The sequence below is a fragment of the Danio aesculapii genome, chromosome 2 (assembly GCF_903798145.1).
Source record: "Danio aesculapii chromosome 2, fDanAes4.1, whole genome shotgun sequence".
Classification (NCBI taxonomy): domain Eukaryota; kingdom Metazoa; phylum Chordata; class Actinopteri; order Cypriniformes; family Danionidae; genus Danio; species Danio aesculapii.
The window spans coordinates 32211331-32223099 of record NC_079436.1 but is presented as its reverse complement, the minus strand read 5'-3'; the positions used below and the strand labels follow the sequence as shown (position 1 = coordinate 32223099).

The following is an 11769-nucleotide window of genomic DNA, read 5'->3' as shown; positions in this document are numbered from 1 at the left end:
CACATCTCCTGGTAGCGCCTCTATGCTCTGGTCACTACTCTGACAAACACAGCAAACCTTCTTGCCACAGCTCACATTGATGTGACACCCTGGATGAGCTGCACTACCTGAGCCACTTGTGTGGGTTGTAGACTTCGTCCCAGGCAACCAACTAGAGTGAAAGCACCGCCAACATCCAAAAGTGACCGAAACATCAGCCAGAAAGCATAGGAACTGAGAAGTGGTCTGTGATCAACACTTGCAGAACCACTCCTTGGAGGTGTCTTGCTAATATCCTATAATTTTGCTAACATTGACATCACTAGGCGCTGGGCTTCATCCCTGGAGATGCTCTGCCAGGCCTCCACAGCAAGTCTTCAGTTCCTGCTTGTTCTTGGGGCGTTTTCCCTTCAGTTTTGTCTTTAGCAAGTGAAATGCAAGCTCACGGATTCAGATCAGGTGATTGGCTTGGCCATTGCATAAGATTCCACTTCTTTCCTTTCTCAAACTCTTTGGTTGCTTTTGTAGTATGCTTTGGGTCATTCTTCATTTTTTAGCATTTGGTTGTATAGGAGTAGATAATATTGCCAAATCCCAACTTCAGAATTCATCCTGCTGCTTTTGTCAGCAATCTCATCCTTTAATAAATACAAGAGAACCAGTTCCATTGGTAGCGATGCTTGCTCACACCATGACACTACCACCACCATCCTTCACTGCTTAGGATCATAAGTAATTCCTTTCCTTCTCCATACTTATCTCATCACTCTGGTACAAGTTGATATTTGTCTCCTCTGTCCATCAACGCCGGTTGAAGGATTTTTCATTGCCAATCTTAGCCAATTGAAATCGTTTGTTTTGGGTCAATTTGTAATTTCCACAACCAGTGCATAGCCCCAGGGATCAGAGAGGTTGGACTGTCCTCCCCCAGATCCCTGTTAAACAAGCAGCGAATGGGTTTTGACGTCACTGCTGCTGCCCTCTATAATAAGATCAGACAAACAAACAGCAGAGCAGTTACTAAAGATGAGAGGATTCCTGATACTGCTCAGTGTTCTGTTAGTGCTGGAGGCAACAGAGAGAAACAAGACTTATGAACAACTAAACCAAGAAAAACGAGGAATTGTTGACAAAGCTATAGAAAAAGCTAATCAGGAATTTGGAAAACGACACCACCTTCATTTTTCTTCCATTGTACAAACTGTAAGTTATTTATTTCAAATGTTAATTAAGCCTTTAGTATTTTATTGCTGTTTGTCTGTCTGCTTTGATGATCGGTTTTCTCTGATTGTGGAGCTTAAAGTGATCCATAAAATATTTAAACATCTCTTACATGTTTGAGCTACGATTACAAGTATCTTCTTTATACGACAGAATGATGGAAAAGGCATGCTCCATGTGTTATTAAAACCCACCTCATGTGAGAAGATAACACCAGCCGTTCATCAGGAAAACTGTGAAATCCGAGAAAAGGCTAAGGTATGTATTTATTCATTGCTTAAATGCATAAGTGTCACTGTTAAACATGCTCAGTAAATAAATAATCAATAAAGGTTTCTCGCTGATCTTCAATATTTTTCACAGCCTCAGGTGTCTTGTGTTGCCTGTAATGAAAACATGAATTGTTTCCTTCTCAAAGACCATGTTAAGGTATCCTACATCCCATATCAGTCTATAGGGATAAAGACCTGTATGCATCATGATCTCTTGTCAAGATATTCATACAATAAAAATACTCTGTTTTTATTTCAGTCAAGAGAAGCTGCAAATGATTGTTCGGGACACTTTGTACTGAGCCAGTCGAGGAATTTGAGCTAGAAAAAAACGAGCAAAAAATTGCATCTGAGAAGAAAATGTTTAAGGATTTTTGCAAGTGACCATTTGATTTAAAGAGTAGTAGTAATATTAATGAAATATAACTTCTAAAACATACCCCTTAAGCCAAGCCTAGGTAAACATTTTCAAATGAAAGTATATCTAGAATTAATTATCATCAGTGTTTTCAATATGCTTCAATCTTCATGTATTTTTGAGATAAATATGGATATTGAAATATGTCCTGAAATGTCAAATAGAAAAAATAAAACTAATTTATGGAAAGAATTATTATAACTCCCAGTCTATTTTTTTTTAAATGAATTAGTTTTAAATAAATATACTTGAAAAGCACAGCTGTGATGCTGTCATTTTATTAATATTTCTTTTATTGAAGAACGGGTGTCCAACAATGTCATGTTGTTTTTCCAACAGTTGTTTTGATTAGCGTTTTAATGTAGATACTACAAAAAACATTACAATAATAAAATTAAAACATTAAAAATGCTAACACAATATGTCATTGTCCTGTGATGTTTAAAAATATTAAACTAATAATTTAATTTACGGCTACGTTAAGAAATGTGTTATTGTTCAGTGATCAAATCAAAAGGTTGATAGACACTCAAAAGGTTACAGTATCAAAAAACTGCATAAGCATAGCCTATATTATTATAATAACTTTCAGATTAAAACAAAGATTGTTTTTGTGGTTCGAGTTTTCCTTGTACTCTTTGAATCAATTATCACTGCTCCTAAGATTTTTGTTTAAACATTTGTACTGAATTAGCTAAAGGGGAAATAATAATTAATCAGTATTTGTTATAATCATTTATATTTAAAAAAATTAAATATTCTAGACAATTTTACATCTACATCTCCTCCTGTGATCTCTGGTTGCCAGATCGGAAGAACTGGGCGGCACCCTCGGTCACTTGGTTTATAAGAATGGTGTTGTAACACCCTTAGGAGCAGAGATGACCATTGAGAGGCTCTTTCCAGGGCAGTTTTATGACCCTTTTTTTTCTTTCAGCTTTGTGATTTGCGTATGCATTCTGAGTGAATGATAATGAAAAAACATTGAATGTTTCTTAAAATGTTTGTATGTTTGCGCACGTATTAACATAAAATGTAAATAATTGTTCAGTACACCAAATTAGCTGCGCAGGGTATTCAAACATGAACTATATATATATGATCTTGTTTAACTGTGGTAGTGTTAAACATTCATAAACCCTATCTAAGTGAAGCGAAATATCCAGCTCAAGAAGCAAAAAAGGAAAAAGAAGAGGAAGAAGCCCTTCTAGATGGCTTGGGTCAGGAGATGCTCAGTGAACAGGAGCACATGAGCATCTCGGGTAGCAGCGCACGGCATATGGTCATGCAGAAGTTGCTGAGAAAACGGTTAGTATTCAATCGCTCACTTCAAACTTTTATATTAGAAATGTAAGTTGATCCAATACTGTAGTTAAAGAAACCTGAGCTTTAACACTAACTGGCTAATATAATCACACCGGTGTGATTGGAATCTTCAGTGTGTCACGATCAACTTCTAAAATTCAAATCTTCCTGTGATGGCTCACACTGAGCCTGATGGAGAAGCGCTCGGTGCTTGTCATCAATTGCAAATTCTTGCTGTTTTCAAAAAAATTAACACTTTAGGTTTCAGACATTTTAAATGTATACAAAATAAAAATAAAAACATTATTAGTATGTAAAAATACAAACTTGTCTAGAATTTTACACGATCTTATGATGTGTAGTATTCACATCAGGTACACACTGTTTAGGTTACTAGAACATTTACTGTATTCCAGTTAAACAGACACATGCTTTTTAGGAGAAATTGATGAATTAACATGTTGTAAATCCAGCAGCCCATCACTTGTCAAAGATCAAACATTGTTTATTATTTAACTGTTTACATGACAGTGCAGGTGCTTAAACATATTTGAGAATCAGAATATCAGACATTTCACAATATACTTGGGACATTTGTCAGTATTTGCATAAGGAAAAAGAAACTATATATACGTAAATCATCAGAACTGTGGTGTGTCGTGATAAAATTGAGTCACCATGGAAACTGCAAAGCAACAACTGTCACATCAGCGAGAGTATTTCGAAAGTGTTAAGACTTCTCTGTTATGTTCTTCCCACAGTCTACGGTTATGGTGCTCAGGAACATGGTTGGGCCTGAAGACATAGATGACGATCTGGAAAAGTAACGGAGGAATGTGGGAAATTTGGAGCTGTTAATAGAGTGATCATCTACCAGGAGAAGCAGGGTAAGGGAGAGGATTCAAAAGTCATCGTCAAGATCTTTGAGGAGTTTTCCTGTTTTTTCTTATTTTATTTTCTGTGTTTTTGATTGGAAGATTTGGTATTATAAGGAGTTTAAGTTAAAGGTACAAAAACAAATAAAAGTCAGGAGTCAAGGCTGATGACAAGCTTGTTGATTTGAGTCTAAATCAAGCACTGATGTTTTTATCAACCTTTCACTTGTACTTTGACTTGATTCTTGATGTTTGCCGTTTTCTGCTTTCAGGTTTTCTCCCAAACCAAATAAAAATCACTTATTCATGCTAAAAACAAGCACATATACCCACCAGGACTTACAAAAACAACAGTAAGTGGAAATGATCTGGAATGAAATACTTTTTCCTTTTTTTACACTTACATACTTTTTTTTTGCTTAAGGTTTAACCAAAATGTGTTTGAATTGTTTGATTAAACTGAGTTGCTGTAAACACATTTTCATTTATATATTTGTGTAAATATACATTGATATTCTGCACTCTTCATATTTATTCTCTAAAATGTCCGGATGGTCATTTCCAAATGTTAATGTTATCTAGTTTGTAAATCTAAAAGGCTTGAGTTTATGGATAAATAGTGTTATTGTCTCTCAAGAAAGAACTCATTCTGAACTAGCTGAGAAGTCATTAGCTATTCTAGTTTCACTTTTGTAGCTTATCAGTGTAAGTCCAAAAACTTGCACAATACCAGCCTATTGCTGCCTGCAAACAGTGTCTACTTTGACCATTTGTCAACACTCATTAGCTCATGTTGTTGGCAAATGCAAACAAGCCTCTTTTGTTTAGAAAGTCAAAACATATGTTGTGATTTTTTTTTTGCATTTAGTTTTTACAATAAGACTCATTGTAATCATTGAAGCTTTGGAATTAATCTGTATTTCACTACATTTAAGTGGCTTTTTGTGATTTATTGAGAGAATTGAGCACACAGAACTCAACAACTGCTCCACACTCCTCTACATTTGTTATTTATAGTCTATATAACATCTACATTTACATTTGTCCCCCGGAACTACAATCCCTGCCAATGCAAAATACAAGATCAAACACCAGGACTCAAACCTGCAACCTTTAGATCACAAGTCCAACTCTGCAACCATTAGGTCACAGTTGCCTCAAAATTTAACAACTTGTTTTGCCGAGTACCTTTTTTTTTTCTATTTATCACAACTAAAATCCACAGAGTCATGGTGGTGCAGTGGGTAGTACACTCGCCATTAGCTGGGGTCAGTTGGCATTTCTGTGTGGAGTTTGCATGTTCTCCCCTTGTTCAATAACATTGTTCTAGTTATCACAACTTAAATTATGTTGTTCTCACAACTTTAATCCCTGATATTTTGGCTACATGATATATAACTGTTTAGTTGTTTCTGGAGTATTAGAATAAAGTAAAAGCTCCACATTTTGGAAAGCGGGTGGGAAGTAGCAGCTCTTTTGATTTAAAGGGATACACAAAATATTTTGAGTTAAAACAAAGCAAACCAAAATTGATATTACATCTTGTAAAAAAAGAGGCATAATGTGTAACTTCTAAAGGTCCTGTGAAGTGCTTTGAAATGAGCATTTATTATTTGATGTTTGACAGTTTCAACTGAAAAATGAAGAGAGGGCGGGTCTTAAAGTAGCTCGTCTCTTTTACAAAAATAGCCAATAGTGTTTTGTTTTATCGTAGCTCTGCCAATGAGAGTGGTTGAGTTTAGGTTCATCAAATGAAAAGCAAATGATAAGTGTCTTGAAGGGGCGGGGCATGTCAGATACTACAGCATTTGATTAGTTATGATTTGATGAGCGTAAAAAAAGGTGTTGATACATTTAGTCGGAAGTGACAAACTGCAAGCTTTTAATGTTTATATTTTTCGGAATTTGTTCGTTTTGGAGCACAAGCTACACGATGTCCCACTCTCCCTTTGTGTTTCGGTCGAGATTACGTCAAACATCAAATAAAAATGCACATATTAAAGCGCAAATCACTCATAAAACTACACCACTGACCCTGTTGGTTTTGTACAAAGTACAATCCTGTTATTAACCTGTATTTTTAAAAGATAACTATATTGTAGAATGCAGCTGCCGTATAAATCAAAAATATTTATCTTCATTCATTCATTTTCTTTTCGGCTTACTCCCTTTATTAATTTGGGGTCGCCACAGCGAAATCAACCGCCAACTTATCCAGCATATGTTTTACGCAGCGGATGCCCTTCCAGCCGCAACCCAACACTGGGAAACACCCATTCACTCTTGCATTCACACACACACACTAAGGCCAATTTAGCTTAACCAATTCACCTATAAAGCATGTCTTTGGACTGTGGGGGAAACCGGAGCACTCGGAGGAAACCCACACGAACAAGGGGAGAACATGCAAACTCCACATAGAAATGCTAACTGACCCAGCCGGGGCTCGAACCAGCAACCTTCTTGCTGTGAGGCGATCATGTTACCCACTGCGCCACCATGACTCCCAAATATTAATCTTCACAAAACCAAATTGTGATCATCTACAGCAGGGGTGTCCGAACTTTTTGGGCCGAGGACCAGATGCAAAAAAAAAACATTGTCCCAGGCCAAATTTTAAGGGTTGAATTATGAAGGGTTTCCTGTGCTGTGCGATTAGCTGAGCTACCTCATAACTAGTCAGCCTAGAATTTTCTTGCACTTTATTAGCACGAAAAAACTGCTGTTGTTGAGCTGATAGGGCAGCTGCTAATTATTTTACTTTTTGATCTCGTTCGACACCAGTGTATGAGCTGAAGGCCTGATGTTTTGTTTCATAATGTCTTTTAATATTTTACTCCTTTATTACAGCAACTGATTCCTGGCAAATTAAACGGACGCATATTTCGCTGACCTCTGTGAATAAATATTCTTTGCCCCAACGTGACTGAAATTTCCTGCACTCACTGTTGATTTTCCTTTTTCTTTGTTGCGCCATGGCTCGCCAAAACGTGATTATCAATTATGTTTCCTTCAGTTTGTTCGGTTCGTTTACTTCGTAACAGGAACTGCTGCCTAATTGAAGGCATGTCATAGGGACACCTGGTGGTTATTTATTGAATTACGTCCATTTTTGTAAAGCGGGCCAGATTCTATTAATATTTATAAAAAGTCTCGCGGGCCGCCACAAAACTGATTGCAGGCCGCAGATGGCCCGCAGGCCGTAGTTTGGACACCCCTGATCTACAGGGACTGCCTCTGCTTACAAAGCAATCCAATCATGCCTGTTGTGAAAGTTTTTTCTCTTTTAAATTTCCAAGGCTGTAAGTTTGCTGATTGAAGGACATTTTCAAATTTTCATTGGCAATCTTAGTCAATCATAATTATTTGTTTTGGGCTTTTTTGAATTTCCACAACCAGCGCAGAGCCCCAGGGATCGGAGAGAGGCTGGATTGACCTCCCCCAGATCCCTGAAAAGCAAACAAGCAGCGAATGGGTTTTGACGTCACTGCTGCTGCCCTCTATAATAAGATGAGACAAACAAACAGCAGAGCAGTTACTATTCAAGATGAGAGGATTCCTGATACTGCTCAGTGTTCTGCTGGTGCTGGAGGCAACAGAGAGAAACAAGACATATGAAGAACTAAACCAAGAAAAACGAGGAATTGTTGACAAGGCTATAGAAAAGGCCAATCAGGAATTTGGAAAACAACACCACCTTGATTTTTCTTCCATTTTACAAACTGTAAGTTATTTCAAATGTTAATTAAGCCTTTAGTATTTTATTGCTGTTTGTCTGCCTGCTTTGGTGATTGTTTTTCTCTGATTGTGGAGCTTAAAGTGATCCATAAAAATATTTAAACATCTCTTACATGTTTGAGCTGCGATTACAAGATTACAAGTATCTTCTTTATACGACAGAATGATGGAAAAGGCATGCTCCATGTGTTATTAAAACCCACCTCATGTGAGAAGATAACACCAGCCATTCATCAGGAAAACTGTGAAATCCGAGAAAAGGCTAAGGTATGTATTTATTCATTGCCTAAATGCATAGGTGTCACTGTTAAACATGCTCAGTAAATAAATAATCAATAAAGGTTTCTCGCTGATCTTCAATATTTTTCACAGCCTCAGGTGTCTTGTGTTGCCTGTAATGAAAACATGAATTGTTTCCTTCTCAAAGACCATGTTAAGGTATCTTACATCCCATATCAGTCTATAGGGATAAAGACCTGTATGCATTATGATCTTTCTTCTTGTTGTCAGGATATTCATACAGTAAAAATATTCTGTTTTTATTTCAGTCAAGAGAAGCTGTACTTAAGTGTTTAGGACTGAATGTTTATCACCCCGGTGGAGGAAATGTTATGTCCCTGAGAGGAGAAAATCCGCAAAAAACTGGATGTCTTGGTTGTGTCTGAGAAAAAAAAAAGGATTTTTGCAAGTGACTGTACGAATTAAAAAGAGTATTAATAATACTAATGAAATATAACTTCTAAAACATACCCCTTAAGCCAAGCTTCTCTCCTGGTTAACATATTTTAAAATGTAAGTACATCGTTGGGTGATGATGGAAGCCTCCTCCTGTAACCCAACAACTTTCACCACCTTACTTTGTGCACCACTTCCCTTTAAACATTTTTCTTTACTTGAAAATAATCCAGCTGTTAAACATTCATTGAATATTTGGTTTCAGTTTCGTTCTGCTCTACACCTAAGAGACCTTTCAACTATTGCTCCAATTCTTCACAATATATCGTTTCTACCCTCTTTAATGGAAAGAGCCTTTAACATCTGGAGGGAACATGGCCTAATTACAGTTGACCTACCCAATTCTCATTTATTTAGATACTTTCAGTTATGGAACTTTATCCTTAAGCAGTTTTCTAATTTTCCCATTGTGTCAAATAAAGGTATACTTGATGATATACTCGACCTTCATACCTCTTCAAAAGGGGTTATTTCTAAAATCTTTACGATTAATAACACAAAACAGTCCCCCTCAACACATGTACTGAGGGCTTTTGGGGAGGAGGAACTAAATTTAACAATTGAAGAAAATATCTGGGATCTTATTTTTGCACGAATACATTCATCATCAATAAACGCTAGGCATACTCTCATTCAATTCAAGGTCGTGCACAGAATACACTGGTCTAGAACTAAACTGAATAAAATTTTCCCTGATCTTGACCCAACTTGCCTTCGCTGTACAACCGAACCAGCCACACTGTTACATACTTTCTGGTCTTGTTTGAAACGGACTATTTTTGGGGGAAAGTCTTTAGGTGTTTTTCTGCTGTTTTTTCAGTGTCAATAGACTCGAACCCCTTAACAGCACTGTTTGGAATCCTGCCAGAATATGTTGAATTAAATTCATTACAGGCCGATAGTGTAGCCTTTGCAACCTTACTGGCTCAGCAGCTCCCTCTTCTTATCGGCAATGGGTTTTTGATTTCTTACTTGCTCTTCAAATGGAAAAAGATTCGGTTCGCAATAAAACTAAACAGTTCCAGATAATTTTTTTAAGGAGACAACTATATCTTAATAGCCTTTTTTTCTTCCTTTTCTTTGTATTATTTATTTATTATTATAAATGTGGTATTTTACCTGTTGTTTATATTCTTATTTAGTGTATAATTACGTTTTCCTGATAATTTCTAGTTTGGTGAATTATGTCAGTGCGTATATCTATATGTATTAATAATATGTATATTTTAATGTCTGACCTAAAATGAACCAAAAAAAAATTTTTTAAGTACGTCTGCAATTAATGACAAAGACATTTCTCCTTCAGTATTCAGTGTTTTCAATATGCTTCAATCTTCATGTATTTTTGAGATAAATATAGATATTGAAATATGAAATATGTCCTGAAATGTCAAATTGAAAAATAGACCTATAATTTCTGGAAAGCAAATTGTAACTTTATCCCCATGTTTTAGTGGATTAGTTTAAAAGCGGTATAATCTCGAAAAGAACCGCCTGCAGTGTGATGCTGTTATTTTATTATTTCAATTTCTTTCTTTTAATGAAGGACGGTTGTCCAACAATGTCATGTTGTTATTTTTAACTGTTGTTTTGATTAGCGTTTTAATGTTGATAATACAATAATAAAATTAAAACATTAAAATGCTAACACAATATGTGTCATTGTCCTGTGATGTATGAAAATATTAAACTCCATTTACGGTTAAGAAATGTGTTATTATTTATTCCTCAAATTAAAAGGTTTGATTAGAGTATTTATACATTTAATAAGGTTACAGTATCTAAAAACAAAAGCATGCCTTAATTATTATAATACATTTCAGTGGTTCATTTGAGGTTAGTTTGAGTTGTGCTCTTTGAAACCATTATCCCTGCTCATAACATGTTTGTGTAAACATTTCTATTTGTTCACCCTATAAATGATTAAGAGGATCAAAACTGGTGAGACATTTTCTGTTACGAAGTTTATAAATACTAATGTCAGTGTTAAAAAGAAGAGTTCAGATGCAAAAACCTCAAAAAGCCATTTAATACTTTCTTCTAAAATAAGCATTTTTCTCTGACGCCTGTGTGTAGGCTCAGTAATTTTACTTTTACAGTGATGAATAAGTTCTTTCCCTTACCTTTAAAGTGAAATTACAGAACATGAACATAGGAGGGTTAGAAAAATGCTCATTTTAGGAGAACATTTCAGACTGCATTTAGAGGCATTAAGTACAAATACCAAAATAATACATGTGACAATAATGTCAGATATGACAAAAATAAATTTGGAAAGGTACAGACCTGTCTTTATAATGTCCCACAGTAAACAGTGCATGTCAGAGCACAAACCATTGCATGAATCCAAGACCACCACGACACAATTGTATTGAGACACATAACTGGGGGAAAGAAATCTACAGCGTCAAAGATTCCAGTGGCACAAAAACCCAGTGGTTATTCTGAAAAAGCTCCAGTGTCTTATTTTATTTCCTGTGTTTTTGATTGGAAGATTTGGTATTATAAAGAGTTTAAGTTTAGTTAAGTTAAAGGTCCAAAAACAAATGAAAGTCAGGAGTCAAGGCTGATGACAAGCTTGTTGATTTGAGTCCAAATCAAACTAATGTTTTATCAACCTTACACTTGTACTTTGACTTGATTTTTGATGTTTGCCGTTTTCTGCTTTCAGGTTTTTTCAGCCAACCAACAGAAATCACTTATTATAAAAGCAAGCACATATGTATATTACCCACCAGGACTTACAAAAACAACAGTAAGTGGAAATGATCTGGAATGAAATACTTTTTCTTTTTTTTACACTTAATTTTTTTAGAAAAATGTTTTGCTTAATGTTTAACCAAAATGTGTTTGAATTGTTTGATTAAACTGAGTTGCTGTAAACACATTTTCATTTATATATTTGTGTAAATATACATTAATATTCTGCACTCTTCATATTTATTCTCTAAAATGTCCGGATGGTCATTTCCAAATGTTAATGTTATCTAGTTTGTAAATCTAAAAGGCTTGAGTTTATGGATAAATGGAGTTATTGTCTCTCAAGAAAGAACTCATTCTGAACTAGCTGAGAAGTCATTAGCTATTCTAGTTTCACTTTTGTAGCTTATCAGTGTGTGTCCAAAAACTTGCACAATCCCAGCCTATTGCTGCCTTCAAACAGTGTCTACTTTGACCATTTGTCAACACTCATTAGCTCATGTTGTTGGCAAATGCAAACAAGCCT

At 35.7% G+C, this 11769-nt stretch overlaps 2 protein-coding genes across 2 annotated transcripts; both read left to right on the top strand.

Annotated features, from left to right (window-relative positions):
- Nucleotides 1-70: 70 nt before the first annotated feature.
- LOC130244964 (cystatin-like protein) lies at nucleotides 71-2005 on the top strand. Its single transcript, XM_056477567.1, has 4 exons — nucleotides 71-1182; nucleotides 1354-1458; nucleotides 1564-1629; nucleotides 1732-2005. Exons 1-4 carry the CDS (start codon nucleotides 1006-1008, stop codon nucleotides 1795-1797), a joined length of 414 nt encoding a protein of 137 aa, XP_056333542.1. The 5' UTR covers nucleotides 71-1005; the 3' UTR covers nucleotides 1798-2005.
- On the top strand, nucleotides 1436-10036 carry LOC130244950 (cystatin-like protein). The gene is made up of 7 exons (XM_056477541.1): nucleotides 1436-1458; nucleotides 3957-4082; nucleotides 4343-4423; nucleotides 7470-7794; nucleotides 7971-8075; nucleotides 8181-8246; nucleotides 8357-10036. The coding sequence occupies exons 4-7, from the start codon at nucleotides 7618-7620 to the stop codon at nucleotides 8471-8473; spliced, it is 465 nt and encodes a 154-aa protein (XP_056333516.1). The 5' UTR covers nucleotides 1436-1458; nucleotides 3957-4082; nucleotides 4343-4423; nucleotides 7470-7617; the 3' UTR covers nucleotides 8474-10036.
- The last annotated feature ends 1733 nt before the right edge of the window (nucleotides 10037-11769 follow it).